Here is an 18511-nt window from a genome sequence, read left to right as displayed (position 1 = left end):
GAATCAAAATTCATGAAAACTCTGGTGTTCTAAAGTTGGTGTATTTTTTCAGTCCTAATTATCAAAGAATATTTTGGTATGAAAATAATGACAAAATTGAAAACTCCAGGATTCTCAGTTTCAGAATGTCTTCTGAGTATTAGTTGTAACTTACGTAATATTTGTATAGCTGAGTGCTGACTACATTTGCAATTTATGAAAAGTAGTTTTTTAATGAATAAATAATAGATTACTTACTGTGAGATATGTATACAATTTTAAATTTTATTAATATTCTTAAGAATCTAGTTTTTACACTATCATTTCTTACGTACCTCTTTTTAAGTTTAAACAGAATGTTTCCCCTTTAGATGTAGTCCAGTTCATTTACTGGTTTTAGTCATAGGGGAATCAACACCTGTTTGGACAACTTGAATGGGAAGGCTGTTCATTTCACTAGGATGTATTGATATATAGATGGAGAATTGTGGGGATAAAAGTAATTCAAATTAAATGAATTTTAATAACCTATTATAATCTTTTATAATCTGTTTTTGGGTGACTATGAAATGAGCCACACTTTGTTTGGTTAGTGTGAAGAAAAGTAGTAAAATGTGATTGTCAGAAAGTTGATTACTTATCAAATTTACTAAGTTCTCAACTGTCAATGTATAAGTGGTGTCAGTTGTCCAGAATAGGATTAATCCTTAGTAATTTGCTATCATCATATGTTTAAGTCACTTGTGCACTTACCCCGTGTCCGATTCTAATTCCATCTGATTCAGTCCTCCTTTTGCTCCCTCTGCAACATCGGCTGACGCCCCTAGACATTTGGTAGGTTCCCAGAAGCAGATTTAGGATCTTAAAGTCAGGAAGGCGTATCATCCAGAGGTCGTGGGAGCCTGTGCAGATGTTGAAGTGCTGCTTTGAAACTGGTGAGTGGGAGCCCTGGAGTCAGGTGGTGAAAGTGGGAAGGACCCTGAAAGTCAGAAATGGAGCAAATAATGGGTGAGCGTGGTGGAGTAAGCAGCCAGCTCTCGTTATGTAGAGTTAACCAAGTTTTTTCCTTCTGTGTCACTCGTGTCAATGGGCTTCAATTTTTTTTTCCTTCTGTGTCACTAGTGTCAATGGGCTTCAATTTTTTTTCTTTATAGACTTCACTTACGAGTACATCACGACGATAAAAGATATGAGTGCGATGAATGTGGGAAAACGTTCATTCGTCACGATCACCTTACAAAGCACAAGAAAATACATTCAGGTGAGGCGCGTTTTGTAATGATGTTTCCAAGATCCTTTTCAAAAACACCTGAAAACCGCATCGTGTTTATTTTGGCTGTAATTTAAATAATTTGGTGTATTTGGTCACCTCTTTGTAATGCTGATTGTAAAAACCTTTTTTAAAAAGCATCTGAAAGAGACATAATTTTGTGACATGTTTTTTGGTTACTGTAATTTTAATCATTTGGTTACCCTTTATGACCACAAACTGTATTTTAAAATTTGTTTTAATCAAATTCTCAAGGTTTGCATTTTGCATATTATGTAGATATGTGCAATAATTACTATTGGCACTTCTTTGAAGGAAGAAGCCAAGATAATATTTCTCATTTTGATTGGATTTGAAAGAAATTAGCAAAACTTGGATGCTTGAAGAGAGTTATTATAATTGGGGTGTTAAATTGATGTACTAGTGAGTTTTTGAAGCCCTATCTTTGGAAGAGTACCTTAATAATCCTGATCAATTTCAGATCTTTATTCTATATTTATAATTTTTATACTCTGGGGATTTCTTTCATATTTTCCTCTCAGATTGATGTTCAGGAAGTGCTAAAAGAGCCACCTATATGAGCACAGTAATGGGAAAGAGCCATCTCTATGAGCCCAGTAGAACAGGTGATTATTATTATTATTTTAAACATAATTAAAATATAAAGTATGCAACAGATATAACATTTTCTTAAATGACCCCAATGAGGCAGGTTGCGGTTGTTATTGCCACTTTTAAGAGATGCTAAAGGTCTGATGACTTTCTCACTGGAATTGCGCATTTCCATTTTCAGGAGGAGAATTCTAAATTCCTAATCCTAGAGGTCACATGGTTTAATTGCACACGGGTATTAAGTTGAGACTGGTTTTTAAAGGCCAAGACTTTGTAACTGAATATAAGAATAGAGATGACAAATTGGACTCATCTAGAATTTTCCTTTATATTTGTATTTTGGCTCATTGCAAATGTAGGAAATCCCCACAGATGAAAAATCTTTTAAAAGTAAAGTACAAAGATCTGAAAATGTTCAGGTCCTTTTTATAAACATAAGACAGCCTCATCTTGATTAAATGTACGTTCATTTGAGGTGTTTGATATCCAGACTTACATATTCCTAAAAAAAATCCTGAGTTTTGAAGTCCTTTCATTTATCTTACTCTGTTACACTGAAAGTCAAAATTTGAAGTGTACAGCAAGAGGCTACTGATTCCTTCTCCAAGTGGGAAGGAGGATTCACACCCATAAAAATAAGTACAGAGTCATTGAAGAAAGATATTTGAGTAAGAATATAAGGCAAACAGCCCGGATAAAGGGTGGCTTTACCTTCCTGGTATATGTTTTCTACCGTGTTATCTTACTGTTGGATAATTTGTTTCTGGGGATAAAAAAAAAATTGAAATGCACCTTATAACGAAAATATTTGGGTCTTTAAGGTGAGAAGGCTCATCAGTGTGAAGAATGTGGAAAATGCTTTGGTCGTAGGGATCATCTCACTGTCCATTACAAAAGTGTACACCTTGGAGAGAAAGTGTGGCAAAAGTAAGTGAAAAGGCAGAGTTTCTCATCATCATTACCTTGATTAAGTCTGGGGTGGAGGAAAGTTGTCTCATAGTTCAGTTTATGTAATTGAGGTTGGGTTAATCAACGATTTTTCTCTAGCTTCTATAGCTTTTCTGCAGACCTAAAGGAATTGAATGTAGCATATTTTTCATACTTGTTTTCGTTGATTCAAAGGCTAGGAGAAGGTAGACATTGAAGTGAATGACTAGTATAAAATCTTGGCTTTCTTTGGGGATTTCATTTATGTTTGGTTTCAGGGGCTCTTGGAGAGCTAAATATAAATAAACATACTGCCTACATATATTGTCATTAATATGACAACAATTACTGGAAAATGTTTGTTGTCAGAATTTAAACCTCTTTTTATTCACACTAAACATTTAAAATGGTATTTTATTTGAAGGAGGTATGCACTGTCTTTGAACATCAACTTTTTAGTACAGTTTAGATATCCAAGCTTAACTGAGATTAGTTGTTGAGTTTAAAATGTTCAAAGAAGTTCTGTTCTTGGACTAGGTACTTGGAGCAAATGGTAAGTAATAGACTTGGTCTAAGGTGTCAAGAAACTTAGTGTAATGATATGATCAACAAAATACACATAGTATATGTAAATGTAGTAAATGATAGGCCAGTTTGAAGAAGAGTAAGGAGTGTTGATTTGTATTTCTTTTTTCCATTTTCATGTATTGGTTTATTGTTTCTTTCACTGATTTTGTTCAGTGATACACTCATTGAATCAATGTATTCATTGTAGTCATTGAACTCTTGTATGCACTAGATACAAGGAATGCTGCTAAGTGTTAGGTTATAAAGATACACATGATGCTGTCTGGAGTAGAAAATAAAAACTGCAACATATTGTATGAGTGGGTGGAAAATAGAACTGCAAACTCACTTGCTCCAGAGATTCTATAACTGTTTTTCTCAACTCCTTTATACCCTTAAAAATTATTCAGTACCTCGGGGGCTTTTGTTTATAGAAATTATATAATATAAAAATAACATTATTGCTTAAATAAATTATGTAATCATATTAGAAATTAAAATGATTAAAAATTAAGTACTTACTTATTCATTTAAAGTAATAATATACCCATCATGCTAACATGAATAGCCATTTTATGGAAAATAACTACTTTACAAAACAAAAACAAATACTGAAGAGCGGCATTTTAAAAATATTTATTTATTTTATTTATTTATTTTTGGCTGTGACGGGTCTTAGTTGTGGCATGTGGACTTCTTAGTTGCGACATGCATGTGGATCTAGTTCCCTGAGCAGGGATCGAACCCAACTCCCTGCATTGGGAGTGCAGACTCTTACCCGCTGGACCACCAGGGAAGTCCCAAGAGTGGCATTGTTTCACATTTTTGTAAATCTCTTTAATGGCTTCATAGAAGACAGTTGGATTGTCATATGTGCTTTTATGTGTTATTTTGTTTGAAGTAAATGAAGAAAATCTAGCTCACTCAGATACATAGTTGGTAAAACGAGGAGTAGAGGAATATTAAGCCTTCTTAGAAAATTGTGGTTGTTACTCTTTGCTGCCACACCAAAACTAAACCAGTGGTAGTTTCTTCAAGGTAGTTGCAAAGAGGAATCTGAAACAAGATTCATGAAGCTTTCATACTCTTCCATTCAGTCTGTTGGTCTATCTTGTGCTCTGAAGTGGATTTTTAACCTACTGTAATATGCATTTGTCATTTAGAAAATACGGGTTCACTGAGGTACGCAGATTTTCCCAATGCTACCACATTTCACAGTACAGGAACAACAAATCACACTTGTTAACATTGCTTCCAGTCTCTCAGAAGGAGAACTGGGAAGCTGTCAAGATCACAGGGGCAGATGCAAGGTTTCCAAAATTCTTAATTAGCTTGAAAGCTCAAATTTTATCATTGATAACAAATACTGTCAGTTTTTTCCCTTGAAGTGACAGGCTTACTTCATTGAATTTCCAAGAAAATGTCTGCCACCTACTCAAGTCCAGCTGTACTCTGACTTCCGTTTCCTCAAGTGGAATGGTGCTCTGTGAGGGAAGGGCTCCCTGGGCTCACAGCGGGTCTGCAGGCGCCTCGAGCACACAGGGTACCCAGCGTACAGTAGAGCTTCATGCTTCCCACCTCATCACGAGGTTATCGGAAAGGCCACAGTGCAAAGGGTGAACTTTAATAAAATTAGTAATTTTACTGCTTTATCACAGTTGTTTTTCTCTCTGTGAGTACATCATGGTGAAAATGTACAGTGACCATTAGTACATTTTGGTATCACTACCTTGTTTAGAGCTGAGGCACCAACACTTTCACCCACTGTTCCTTTTGCTCTTTAGTGTAAATGTCAACATCGTGAGAAAAGCAAGTCATGTTTAAAGTATGATTTTGAAAATAATTTTGATCTCGTAGACCCTATGAAAGAGATTTGGGATCCTCTCCCCACCAGCAGGGCCTGTGACCTATCTGCTGGCCTAGATACTTGTGGAACCAGAATCTGTATTCTCCATGCTCTGCAAGGGCTGCTAAGGGTGGATCTAGAATATGGAGTCTTACGATCATTTCGTGGAACCAACACTTACTTCTAAGAGATAAAAAGCCATTGAAGATTTTAAACAAGAGGATAACACAATTGGATTTGTATTTTAGGTATATCACTCTTATTGATGTATGGAAGCTGGATTAGTGGTGGGTAAATCTGGAGGCAAGTAAATCAACCAGTTAGAAGGCTGTTATAATCTAGGGAAAAGATGGTGAGGACCTAAACTAGGTAGTAGCATTAATAATGAACAGTGGAAGGTACTTATTTGACCAATATTTAGGCCTTTATTGAGGGAATGGGAGCAGACACAGGTGATTCCTCTTTTCAAGGAGTTCCTGTTTCCAAGTGAGTGGTTGATTGATACCAGCCACTGAGTTAGAGAATATAACATAGGGAGATGATGAGTTTGGTGTATATTGACTTTGAGATGCTCAGTGCACACTGAAACATAAAATCCCATAGGTGGATGGTAGTCTACATCTCAGAAGTGAAGTCTAGGCTGTGTATAAAGAATTACATGTGAGCACATAAAAGCAGATTATTCAAGGAGAGAATGTGGAGAGTGATGAGGACTAGCACCCACCCCCAACCAGTTATTTTCAAATGTCTCTTCTTCTAAATGTTTTTAAATGGTGACTCCTTCAGTATCCTCTCCTTCACTTTCTGTTCACTGTTGTAAGCTGTTGGGATGTGACCTCTGACCTTACTGTCCCTCTCCAGTTGCTATCAGTATGAGTCTGATATTATTGCCAAATCCAGTAGACATGTTTAAATCCCTTTCATACTAGGCACCTCTGCTCCATTTGGAACTGTGTATCACTCCTGCCCTGAAAATCTCTGCTCTTTAGCATCTGTGTGAGAATGGAGAGATACATACATAGAGCCTGACCCATGCAGGTCCTTGTAGATTTTATCTTTTTCCTACATCCACTGTGAGGCAGTTTGTGTTTTGAGCATATCTGTGTTTAAAATGTCACTCTGTCTGTAGTACAGACCACGATTTCTTAGCCGCAGTACTACTGACATCGGGGCCTGGTAATTCTTTGTTGTGGGGCCGTCCTGTGCATTGTGGGGTGTTTATCAGCATCCCTGGCCTCCACCCACTGGATGGCAGTAGCCAGTAGCACCTACCTACCCCCAGTTGTGAGAACCAAAAATGTCTTCAGGCATTGCCACATGTCCCAGGGGGGTCAAAACTGCCCCTAGTTGAGTTACCACTGCTGCTTTGTGCCCATGGGAACCCTGTTTGCATCTCTATATTTACCACGGATATAAATGGAATAAGACAAGCCAGGCATACAGGTTGCAAGTCTTTTGCTAAGTTTATCAATGACACTCCCAGTTCACTAAATCCACATTATTTATCTTTTTAAATGTCCATTTCATCAAGTAGAAGTAAGTTCCTAGAAGACAGGGCCTTGCATGGTGTCTCTGTAGCTACTTTGTAAATGTAGAGTTGGATGAATTGAAAAGTGAGAATGGCATTTGAAACCTTAAGTATACTATTGCTATTTAATATTAGTAACAACATGCGAAACGTTCCAGTAACACTCAGTGGATATGTTAAGGCCAACTGTCTTCTAGAACATTATGGTAGCCTGTGTTTGATTTGTTTTTCTGTGTACTCATTAGAAGTGAATTGCTTCCAAGGTGAGATGATATGGCTTTCCTAGTAACTACCACTTAAATGCTAATCATTTTACAAATATGTTAATCCTAACAACTAAATTTTGAGTTTAGGATTGTTTAACTCACAAATACATACTCTTAGGCACTACACTTTGCTTCTAAGTTAACTTCTGAGTAATTTATAGCTTTTTATGCCTATTAATCTACAATAAAAATAAAGGACTGGTATCTCATTCTTTTTTACTTAGGTGTAAAATTTATTTTATTTTAAGTTTATAATATTTATTTGTTATAAAGCGTACCTACCGAGGAAAAGTGTCCCCTTTTGATGAATGCAGATTTTGAGACTGCTGCAGTTTCATTTTTGAATCTATTTTAACTCAGGTACAATTTATATACAGAGAAATTCACTCTTTTTAGTGTGTAGTTCTTCAGGTTTTGACAAATGCATGCAGGCATGTAATCATTACCATAAGTTGAGACACAGATCTATCACCCCTAAAATTTCCACCCTGTACCTTTGTAGTCAACCCCCTTGTACCCCTCTCGTTGATTTTTTTTTTCTGTCCCTACAATTTTTCCTTTAGTATTTTTTAACAGAAAATAATAATACAAAAGTTTATTGATTTAAAGCTTAAAATTAAGCAGTTTAAAGTTGAAAATCTAAGGACATCTTTTATAGATTTATTTGTTGAATATAACTGGAGAAGGAAGAATCAGAGATAAGGTTGATACTTAAAAAGTACTTCCATGTTCATTTGGAGTTCTACGCTTTACTAATGTGAGAATTATATGTGAAGTTGTAAGTGAAGTTGTAACTTATTTTCATTGTTATTTATTAAAATTATATTGAAAAACTCAAACCTTTTTATTTTCTTAGATATAAAGCAACCTTTCATCAGTGTGATGTTTGTAAGAAAATTTTTAAAGGCAAATCAAGTCTGGAAATGCATTTTCGGACACATTCAGGTAAAACCTAATGGGTATTTTATAAATATTTTTGTGTAATTATTCAGAAGTGATATATGGACATTTATACTTTGTTGTTCTTGGTGAAATTGTTTTGTTTATTCTCCCAGTAAGATTTTTACTTATTAAAATTGATGTCATGAACAGACAATATTCTGATCTACTATTCCATATTATGTAAGCTTCAATACTTTTGAATATCATTTTGTAGAATTTGGGAAACATTTTTTCCATAGGGAATTCATTCAACTTTTAGTTCTCATCTTCCCCTTTTCTGGTTGTTTATGGTTCCTCTATATCTATGAGACTCTCTGAAGACATTTCTTTTATTTTCTTCTCTTTTAAAAGAGTAATTCAAATATGACTTCATTGTCCTGCTTACCAAGTTACTGTTTTTTATTTATTTATTTATTTATTTATTTATTTATTTATTTATTTATTTATTTATTTTTGGCTGCATTGGGTCTTCGTTGCTGCGCGCGGGCTCTCTCTAGTTGCGGCGAGCAGGGGCTACTCTTCATTGCAGTGCATGGGCTTCTCATTGTGGCTTTTCTTGTTGCAGAGCATGGGCTCTAGGCACGTGTGCTTCAGCAGTTGTGGCACATGGGCTCAGCAGTTGTGGCTCGCGGGCTCTAGCGCGCAGGCTCAGTAGTTGTGGCACACGGGCTTAGTTGCTCTGTGGCATGTGGGATCCTCCCAGACCAGGGCCTGAACCCGTGTCCCCTGCATTGGCAGGTGGATTCTTAACCACTGCGCCACCAGGAAAGCCCCCAAGTTACTGTTGCGTAGTTTTCCTTTTTACATAGTCAGTTGTGATTTATAGTAGAATGACTTATTGTGATTTATATATAGGTAGTTACAGTAGAATGATTTGCTTCAGCTGCTTTCCAGAAGTTATTTTCTTAATCTTCCCTTTTTTCCCTTGGCAGTGCTACCATATATTGAAACGTAGATTGTTGGATTGTTTCCTATATGTAGTCATAGTTCTTGTTTGACTTCTCATGTAAATTAACAATTTTTAAAGCTTTCTTTCCTTCTTTTCAAGAAAGAAAGCCATTAATACATTTATGGCTGCTTTGCTTTATATTTACTTCGGATTTTGTCAAGCTGCTGTTCTGGTAGGGAAAAATAATTGATTTCATAAATATCAGAATTGGAAATAACTGGATTTGGGCAATTTCAATAGCAAAGAATTTCAGTAAAGAATTTATTACTGATATAGTACTGCTGTTAAAAATAAAATTACACCTCTCTCAAAATGAGAAAGTCATAATTTGGGGGGTATATAAATAGGAGTAAAAAATGAGGAAACTATATTAATGCTAGTCTCCACACTAGTTATAAGTAATATGTCTAATAAACTCATGATTTGAAAAAGATGGTGAACTTACGAAAAGTTACTTTGAAACCACTGATGATTTAAGAATTGTAAAACTACAGGAATTACCTAGAGGAGAAAGTTAATAAGAGCTGGCTTTATAACTGCATTAAGTTTTTTGAAAGCACTGATTTGTAGTAATTAGTTGATGACCAAGGACCGTGGAATTCTCATCTCTGGATATCTCAAAGTTAGTTGGAATTAGGGGCAAGTCCCTCTGCCCATTGAAAATTGAGGAAATGAGCTCTGTTACAGAATAAGATAAAGCTTATGGCTGTTATGAAATGAGAGGGAGAAATCATTTGAAGCAGGGGTCAGCCCACTTTTTTGGTAAAGGGCTGGATAGTAAATATTTAAGTTTTTGTGGGCCAGACAGTCTCCATCACAACCACTCAACTCTCTGTGGTAACATGAAAGCAGCCATCGAAGGGTATAAATAAATGAACGTGACCACATTCCAAGAAAACGTTATATACCAAAACTGGCAAGAGACTGTATTTGGCTTTCAGGCTATAGTTTGCCGCCTCTTGATCTAAAGTGATCAGCAGGCTACCCAGACAGGACTTCACAGAGCAGCTGTTCCGAGAACTGGGTGCTGTGTTCCCACGTCCATTCCTGAGATTTACAGGTCCAGAAACTCAATTTTATATCTGTGCACTAATAGTTATAAGTATTCTGAGGAGTTCTTCAATAACCACTGGAAGTAGAATCACCAGAGTGTCAGCTTACTATTCACCTTCTAGAGAATGAGATATTAATGTGTACTGGCCAAGGTGTCCTTTTCTCTTATCAAGGAAGCAGAGTTGCTAAATTTGTTCATCAGACGGAGAATTGCCAAATGTAGTTATAGAATAAATTTAGGTAATAATTGTATGGAATCATTTACTGAGGAAATGGTGAAGGATGCTGAGCCATCTTTCCTGTTCTAACAGGTGCACCTCTCTGGTGACGAGAGTAACTGTGTTCCCCAGATTCCTTTTCTCTAGTGCAGGTACCCTTAGTGCATTGTCTGTACTGTTAGATTCTTGTTTTTTGGAATCCCCTTGCCGGACTCCCTACAGACTTCTTCTCTTCCATTATTCCTTCTTTAGAAGAGGTACAGATAATGGATTGGTTTTAGTTTTGGCCAGGTCAGTACCCTGAAGTGCTTCAAATGAATAGATACGATCAGCGCCTAGCCCAGGACTTGCAAATCGTAGGTGCTTAATAAATATTTATTCAAGGAATGAATTTATCATGTTTTCCTACAACTACCCTCTAAACTCATGTATGTTTTCAAACCACACAATTAGAGAAATTCACTGGAAAATGGATATAAGATTTGTTTTCTACAAATGCCTTATTCTCATCTCTTATGTGCTTTGCTTGTGTAATCCTCAGAGTAGTAATTGTGTCTATTCAGCAGTAGTCTTGTTGAGATGTAATACATTCAGTTAAAATGGGTGTAAAGCTGGTAAATTTAGGGCTTGATTTTAGACTTGGCAGAATTTTTAAGCTGTTTTTTATTGAAGTATAACACACAAAGTACACACATGAATTTTTATAAATGAGTGCTTCTCCGTAACCGCCATTCAGATCAGGATGTAGGACATTACCAGAATTCCAGAAGCACCCTCCCTGGCCCCTCCCAATCAGTAACCTCCTTGCAAAATAATCATTATTTTGACTTATGTCACCAATAATTAGTCTGCCTGTTTGAACTTCATATAAATGGAATCTTACAGTATGCACTCTTGTGTCTGGTTTCTTTCAGTCATATCGTGTCTGTGAGATTCATCCATGGAAGTAGTTTGTTTCTTTTCATTTTCATATGAATATATCAAAATGTTTTTGTCCATTGTACTTTGATAGACACTTGGTTTGTGTTTACTTGGCTCTATTATAAATAAAGCTGCCCTAAATATTCTTGTCTATGATTTTTCAGACACGCGTGCATTCATTTCTCTTGTGTACATGCCTAGCCCTGGGATTGCTGGCTCATAAGACATGCATATGTTTTAATTTAGTAGACACTACTAACCAGTTTTCCAAGGTAACTGTGACAATTGACATACACTCCTACCAGTAGTGTATGGTGTATGAGAATTCCAGTTGCTCCACGTTTTCACCAATACTTGATAGTGTCTCTTTTTTTAGCCATTCTGATGGATATGTAGCACTGTCTCAAAGTGGATTTAATTTGCGTATCTGTGATGAGTAATAATGTTGAGCACCTTTCCATACGCTTATTGGTCATTGGATATTCACTTTTATGGAACACATGATTCATTCTTCTGCTGATTTTCTTAAATTGGATTGTCCATCTTTTTCAAATTGATTTATGGGAGTTTTTTCTATATCCTGGTTATGAGTTCATTGTTGGATATCTAAATTACAGGTGTCTTCTAGTCTGTGGCTGGCCTTTCCACTCTAATAATGATATCTTCCAATGACTGAAGGTCCCAGATTTTAAAGAAGTCTTATATCAAGTTTTTTCTTTCATGTTAGGTTTATTGTATCCCCTTTAAGAAACTTTTGCCTACCCCAGGGTCATTAATATTTTTTTCTTTTACCTTCTGACAATTTATTTTAACTTACATATTTAGATTATGAACTTTATCTTATTTTTGTGTTTATTATTAGGTAAGGTCAAAGTTCTTTGTTTTTTAGACATGTGGTTATCTAGTGGCCCTAGCACCGTTAATTGGAAAGACCATCCTTGTCTCAGACCATTTCAATGGCATATTTGTTTTAAGTTAAGTGATCATATATGTGTGGTTTGTTTCTGAACTCTCTTCTGTTCATTGGACTATTTGTATATTCTTTCACCATTACTATACCATTTAAAGTACTGTGGCTTTTGATATCTTGTAGTGTAAATCCTCCAACTTTGTTCTTTTTCAGTGTCTTTCTTATTCTTTTTCCTCTATGTTTTCATATGAATTTAGAAACAGCTTATTAATTTCCAAACACAAATACCCTCTAGCTACTTTTGGATTTTTCTAAGCATACAAACTGGCCATCTGCGAATAATCACAGTTTGTTTCTCCCTTTTTAAGTCCTTGCATGTCTCTCTCTCTCTCTCTCTCTCTCTCTGCCTTATTGCTTTGGTTCATATCATCAGTGGTATATTGATAGTGGAAATCCTGGTCTCCAGGGAAAAGCTTTCAATATTTCATTACTAAGTATGTTTTTTATAGATTTTTGTAGATACTGTTTTTCAGATAAAGAAATTATCATCTGTTCCTAGTTTATTTAGAGTATTTGTCATGAATAGGTGTTGAATTTTATCAGATTTTTCCCTGCTTTTATTGAGGTGGTTATATATTTGTTCTTTATTATTGTGATTAAAATACATTGATTTTTTTGTTTTGTTTTTGTTTGGGGTTTTTTTTTTGTTTTGTTTTGGTCTATGTTCATGAGATATATTGTCTTTTTTTCCTTGTTATGTCCCTAACAGGTTTTATTATGACTATGCTGGCATCAAAAAATAATTTGGGAAATAATACATCTTTTTCAGTTAACTGGAGGAGTTTATATAATATTGGCATTATTTCCTCATTACTATTTGGAAGAATTCACTGATAAATTCCACTGAACTTGTTTTCTTTGGAGAAAGGTTTCAATTACAGATTCCTTAATAGTTTCAGAGCTGTCAGATTTTCAATTCTTGTTTCATTTTTAAGGAATTTTATTTAATCTAAAATATAAGATCTATTGGCAAAATTCAGAGTATTGTATTATTTATCTTTTTAATGATTATAGGATCTTAAGTGATAACCTTATTTTATTCCTATTGGTAATTTGTTTTTTCTTTCTAGAAATTTATTGATTTTATTAATCTTTCAAAGAACTACTAGATTTTGTTGATTTTTTTTTTTTCTCTTTTATATTTGTTGTATATTTCTTTTCTGCTTTTCTCTTTTTTATTCTTTCTATTTTATTTGGGTTTAATTTCTGTCTTTCCCTATCTTCTTTATATAGATGCCTGACTTAATTATATTTGGCATTTCTTATTTTTTATTATACATATTTTAAAGTTCTAAACACTTTAAACACTGCTTTAGTTACAGTTCACACCTCATTTTATATTTTACGTTTTCATTAGAATTCAGTTAAAAATAGTTTCTAATGTCTTCTGATTTATTCTCTCGTTTGTGCTTTATTTTAAATTGTACTATATTGCCCAATTCCTAAATATTTGGGGATTTCTAAGTATTTTTATGTTACTGATGTCTAGCTTAATTCCACTTTTGTCAGAGAATGTATTTTATGCAAATATTCTGCATTCTAATATGATATTTTTGTCTACTTATTCTATAAGTTACTGAGAGCTATATGTTAAAATCTCTAACCTAACTGTTGATTATAAATTATCTATTTTTCATTTTGAATTCTTCAGTTTTTTGCCTTATATATTTTGAGGCTGTGTTATTAGCTATGTGCAGATGGTTATATCTTACTGTTGATGGTCCTTTATATCATTGTAAAATGTCCCTTTTTATACTGGGATAAAGGACCAGCTCTCTTTTGGATAATATTTATGTGGTATTTTTTTCTTTTTACTTTCAGTCCTTATATGGGCCTGTATTTAAGATGTGTGTCTTTGGAGTATTATTTTATTATGATAATCTCTTTTAATCAGGATGTTTAGTTCATTTAAATGTCACGTGATTTCTCATTTATTTGGGTTCAAATCTGTCATCATGCTATTTGTCCCATCTGTTTCTTGATGCTTTCTTTTTCTTATCTTCACTTCCTTGTAATTATGAAGTATTTTTACTACCCATTTTCCCTCAGTTTTACTTGTTAATTGTATGTTCTTTCAGTATTCTTTTAGTAGTCACCTTGAAGATCACAACATGTGTTCTTAAATTATTAGAGTCTATCTTAAATTAGTTCTTGATACCTTTCTAGACAATTCAGAGACCTTACGACACCATCTCTCTCAGCCCTTATGTGTTATATGTATTTTAATTTTACATATACTTTAAACCATGTAAAACATTATTATTTTGTTTGTTTGCTTTCAATAACTCATTTATTTTTAACCATATTTACCCTTTACTCTTCACTCCTTCCTTCATGACCATTCTTCTACCTGGAATCATTTTCCTTCTTCATGAAGGATTCCCTTTTGTGCGTATCTGCTGGCACCAAATTCTCTTAGGTTTTGATTGTCTGAAAATGTTATTTTACTTTATGGAGACTCTTTGGCTGACTGTAGAATTTACGTTAGCAGTTATTTTTCTTTCAGTATTTTAAATGTGTCATTTTTTTCCTCTTTGACCTTCTCTAGTGTTTGTTGAAAAATATACTGGCAGTCTTATTGTTGCTCATTTAAAAGAAATTTCTCTTTAATTCACTGCTTTTTAAGATTTTTCTGTCTTTGATTTTCAGTAGTTTTATTATAGTGTGCCCAGATGTGTTTTGGGCTTGTTTTTTTTTTTTTTTTCTTTCTTTTTGTATTTTGTAAGATGGGTAGAACTTATTGCATCTATGACTTGTCTTTTATTTAGGAAGATTCTCAGTCAGTTTTTCTTTCAAATACTGTTTTTGACCTATACTCTATTTTCTTTCGGGACTCCAATTATATGTATGTTAGACTGCTCACTTTGTCTTATGTACCTCTCTCTTGCAAATGGCTTACAATACAAGTTTATGATGTAACAAATCTGTAGGTGAGAAGTGTAACCCAAGCTAAAACCTCAGTGTTGGTAGGGCTCCATTTCTTTCTGGAGGCTCTAGAGGAGAATCTGTTTCCTGCTCATTTGGGTTATTGGTAGAATCGATTCTTTTGAGTTGCAGGACCAGGGCCCAGGTTCTAGTTTTTTAACTGGTTGTAAGCTGAGAGCTTTCTCAGCTTTTAGAGGCTGCCACATTCCGTGGGTCCTAGCCTCCTTCTTCCATTTTCAGAACCAGCAGTTCGCGATTGAGTTCTCTTGTCACAGCTCTCTGACCTTTTCATCTTCAGTTATCACTGCTTTTAAAGACCCACGTGATTAGATTGGGCCTACCTGGTTAATCTCCCCACTTCAGGGATCTTTAACCTTAATCATATCTGCAGAGACCCTTTCACCATGTAAGGTAACAAAATCATACCTTTCGGGGATTAGCCAACCACCCTGGCTACTGTAGGAGTTTATGTTTCATGTGAAAAAAACAAAAACCAAAAACTGCCGTGTGAGAACCTGACTCCAGAAGAATTGAAAACTGGCCGAGCTTCCTTATTCTTGATCCTCATCAACTCTCCTTATTCTAATGTCAGGCTAGACATTGGTGTTACTACTTCTCATTCTGATCCAAAGAACCAGGTTAATTGAGTTGCTGTTTTAGCTTTTATCCTTCTTGGGTGGGAGGAAATCAAATGCTCTAGTTTACAACTCTTTTAGGGGCTATAGTGGGAATAATAGCAAGCAAGCAATAATGACAACAGCCTAGGTTTATCAAGTACTTACCACGTGCCAGTGTAATGCTAAGCACTATTATTTCATTTTCTCATTCAGTCCTTTCACCAAGTCTGTGAGGTAGGTACTGATATTATTCCATACAACAGGTGAGGAGACTATGCTTAGAAGTTGGGGCGCTCGCTCCAGGTTTGCCTGGTGAATGGTGTAGCTAGAATTCAAACTAAGATCTTCTGGATGTTTGAGCTCATTCTCTTTACCAGTTACTATACCGTCTCCACTTTGTGATAGCATATATTACTGCTTTTATTAAGTTCTTGTAAGTATTCCCATGGAAAATTTGCTACTTAATTAAAATCATTGTCTTACCAAGTGACTGCGTTCTACAGTTAATTTCATTTGTGTTCATACAGGTGAAAAACCATACAAGTGTCAAATTTGCAATCAATCTTTTAGAATTAAGAAAACTTTAACAAAACACTTGGTCATTCATTCTGATGCCCGGCCTTTCAACTGTCAGCACTGTAATGCAACATTTAAGCGGAAAGACAAGCTGAAATACCACACTGACCACGTTCATGGCATCAAGTCACCTGACGATCCTCTCAGTGCTTCTGAGGAGAAGCTTGTATCCTTGCCAGTAGAGTACTCATCCGATGATAAAATCTTTCAAACAGAAACAAAACAGTATATGGACCAGCCCAAAGTTTACCCGTCGGACACCAAGACTATGTTGCAGAGTGTGTCTGCTGAAGTGTGTGTCCCCGTAACGCTGCTTCCAGTCCAGATGCCTGACGCTCAGAGCGACCTGGTGCGTCACACCACCACTCTCCCTCCACCTTCTCACGAGATCCTGTCGCCACAGCCGCCATCCACTGATTACCCACGAGCAGCCGACTTAGCTTTTCTGGAGAAATACACTCTTACTCCTCAGCCTGCAAATATAGTTCATCCAGTCCGACCTGAACAAATGCTAGATCCTAGAGAACAGTCTTACCTTGGAACGTTATTGGGCCTCGATAATGCCACTGCTGTACAAAGTATTTCTAATAGTGAGCATCATTCATGAGTAAACCTAAACATTCCACAGACTTTTTCCGTGGTTACGCGTTAATGGTAGCCTAGAGCTGACAGCTTTTAACTTAGTGGGGCTGCTATTTTTTCATTTTCTCTGGTTTCTCGAGTCCTCAGAACCGTTTCAAATCAAGAAAAATATGTATCTCTGTTTACTGAACATATGAATATTTGGACATATTTTGAGGTATAATATTTGAAATGGACATTTTTGTGATTTTTTTAAAGACTAGTGCTAATTTTTAATGGTTTCTCTAACTTTTCAAAACTATTAGCTGTTAACATTATGAGGGCATTTATTTTTAGTCATCAGTGGAAATTTTTATTCTTCTTTAGTCTCATTCCTCGTTTCTCCCTTCCCCATCTTCCAAACAAGTGTTAAGGATGATGTAGCTTTTAAGAAAGACTACAAGAGTATATAGTACTGATAATTGCAACTGTTCCTTATCCTAACTAAGGTTTCATTATTATTTCTTCCAGATTTTTAAAAACTGAAATCAGGAATTTGAATTTATAAGAAAGTCTTGGATAGTTCTGTGTTCTTTTTTCATCTGGCCATAATTTCAGTTTATCACTATCCTTTGGTCTTTTGACAAACTCAAAGCCAGAAAGCTAACTAATGCAGGATTAGCTCATTAAAGGAAATGTAGAATTGAAATAATTACCCAAATGATTGGTTTTTGCCTGTGCTTCAATTATTATGAATAAGAAATGCAAATACAGGTCTAGGCATTAAATTACACAAGTTAAAAATGTGTTAAAAGCAAAATATGACAGTTTTAACTAGATATTTTTCAAGGTAAGTTCACCTTTTGTATTTTGCCATTTATTTCAGAAACAATAATATATCACAACATATATCTTCGTCTTACTATGGGAAGGGCAGTTATAACTAATTAATGAAAATTTAATTAACAAGCTACTTTTGGTCTCATTTACCTTTGCTAACTGAAACTCTGGGAAATAGAACCTACAGGTTTCATATATGATTGTTAGAAAAGGTGCCAAACAAACATAAAATTTGTGTCTAATTGAACTTAATGTTTTTTAATTAAAGGGAACCATTATTTGTATACAGATTTACATGTAATCTAGATCTTTATTTTTGCTTTACACATAGCCTAATGTCTGTAATTATCCTTGATTTTTATTTTTGTATGAGACAAAAGTTGAGGACTTGATAAAAGGAAATAGCAGTTAGAGCAAAACCTCACTGATTAAAATTAAATGAGGAAAAAGTCAGTCAGAATTGTAAAATACCTTTAAAGATGTGCACTTTCCATATTTTCAAGTCAGTTTAAACTTAAACTAGGATGTTTCCTAGTAGAGCTGCTTAAAGGGTTAGAGAATAGGCAGGGTTGATTTATTATTAGCATGTCATTTGTATGTAAACTACTGGAAAATAGCAATTTTAAGAGTTTTCTGTTTCAGTTTTGTTTACACTCCTAATTGCTTTAAGCACTTTTTTTGTGTAAAGTCTGGCCCAGCCCTTGTGAAAAAAATCACAAATAAAATAATGAAGTTTTAGTGAATAAAATTTAACCACTTAATAATGTGGAAATTTGTTTGCTGAAGCACTTAAGAAATGAAGGTACTTTACAGGAATACTCACCACACTAATGGAAATAAAACAAAAGAAAAAAAAAAGTTGAGAATTAGGGCAGTTAACCAAAGCAGCTCATATAAGTAATAAAACCAACCTGAGTCTTGCCTCATTTATCGAAGTTTGGTTA

At 35.0% G+C, this 18511-nt stretch overlaps 1 protein-coding gene across 2 annotated transcripts in view; it reads left to right on the top strand.

Annotated features, from left to right (window-relative positions):
* The window catches only part of ZBTB41 (zinc finger and BTB domain containing 41), a 38868-nt gene extending 21034 nt beyond the window's left edge, over nt 1-17834 (top strand). For both annotated transcript variants that reach the window (XM_068538564.1, XM_068538565.1), the window contains exons 8-11: nt 1134-1240; nt 2683-2788; nt 7852-7940; nt 16118-17834. In XM_068538564.1, coding sequence (XP_068394665.1) covers nt 1134-1240; nt 2683-2788; nt 7852-7940; nt 16118-16773 — 958 coding nt within the window. In that variant the 3' untranslated portion in view covers nt 16774-17834. The remainder of the gene's footprint in view (nt 1-1133; nt 1241-2682; nt 2789-7851; nt 7941-16117) is intronic.
* The last annotated feature ends 677 nt before the right edge of the window (nt 17835-18511 follow it).

The sequence above is a fragment of the Eschrichtius robustus genome, chromosome 3 (genome assembly GCF_028021215.1).
Source record: "Eschrichtius robustus isolate mEscRob2 chromosome 3, mEscRob2.pri, whole genome shotgun sequence".
NCBI lineage: Eukaryota > Metazoa > Chordata > Mammalia > Artiodactyla > Eschrichtiidae > Eschrichtius > Eschrichtius robustus.
The sequence above is the reverse complement of the archived record's forward strand: the minus strand, read 5'-3'. Positions and strand labels throughout refer to the sequence as shown.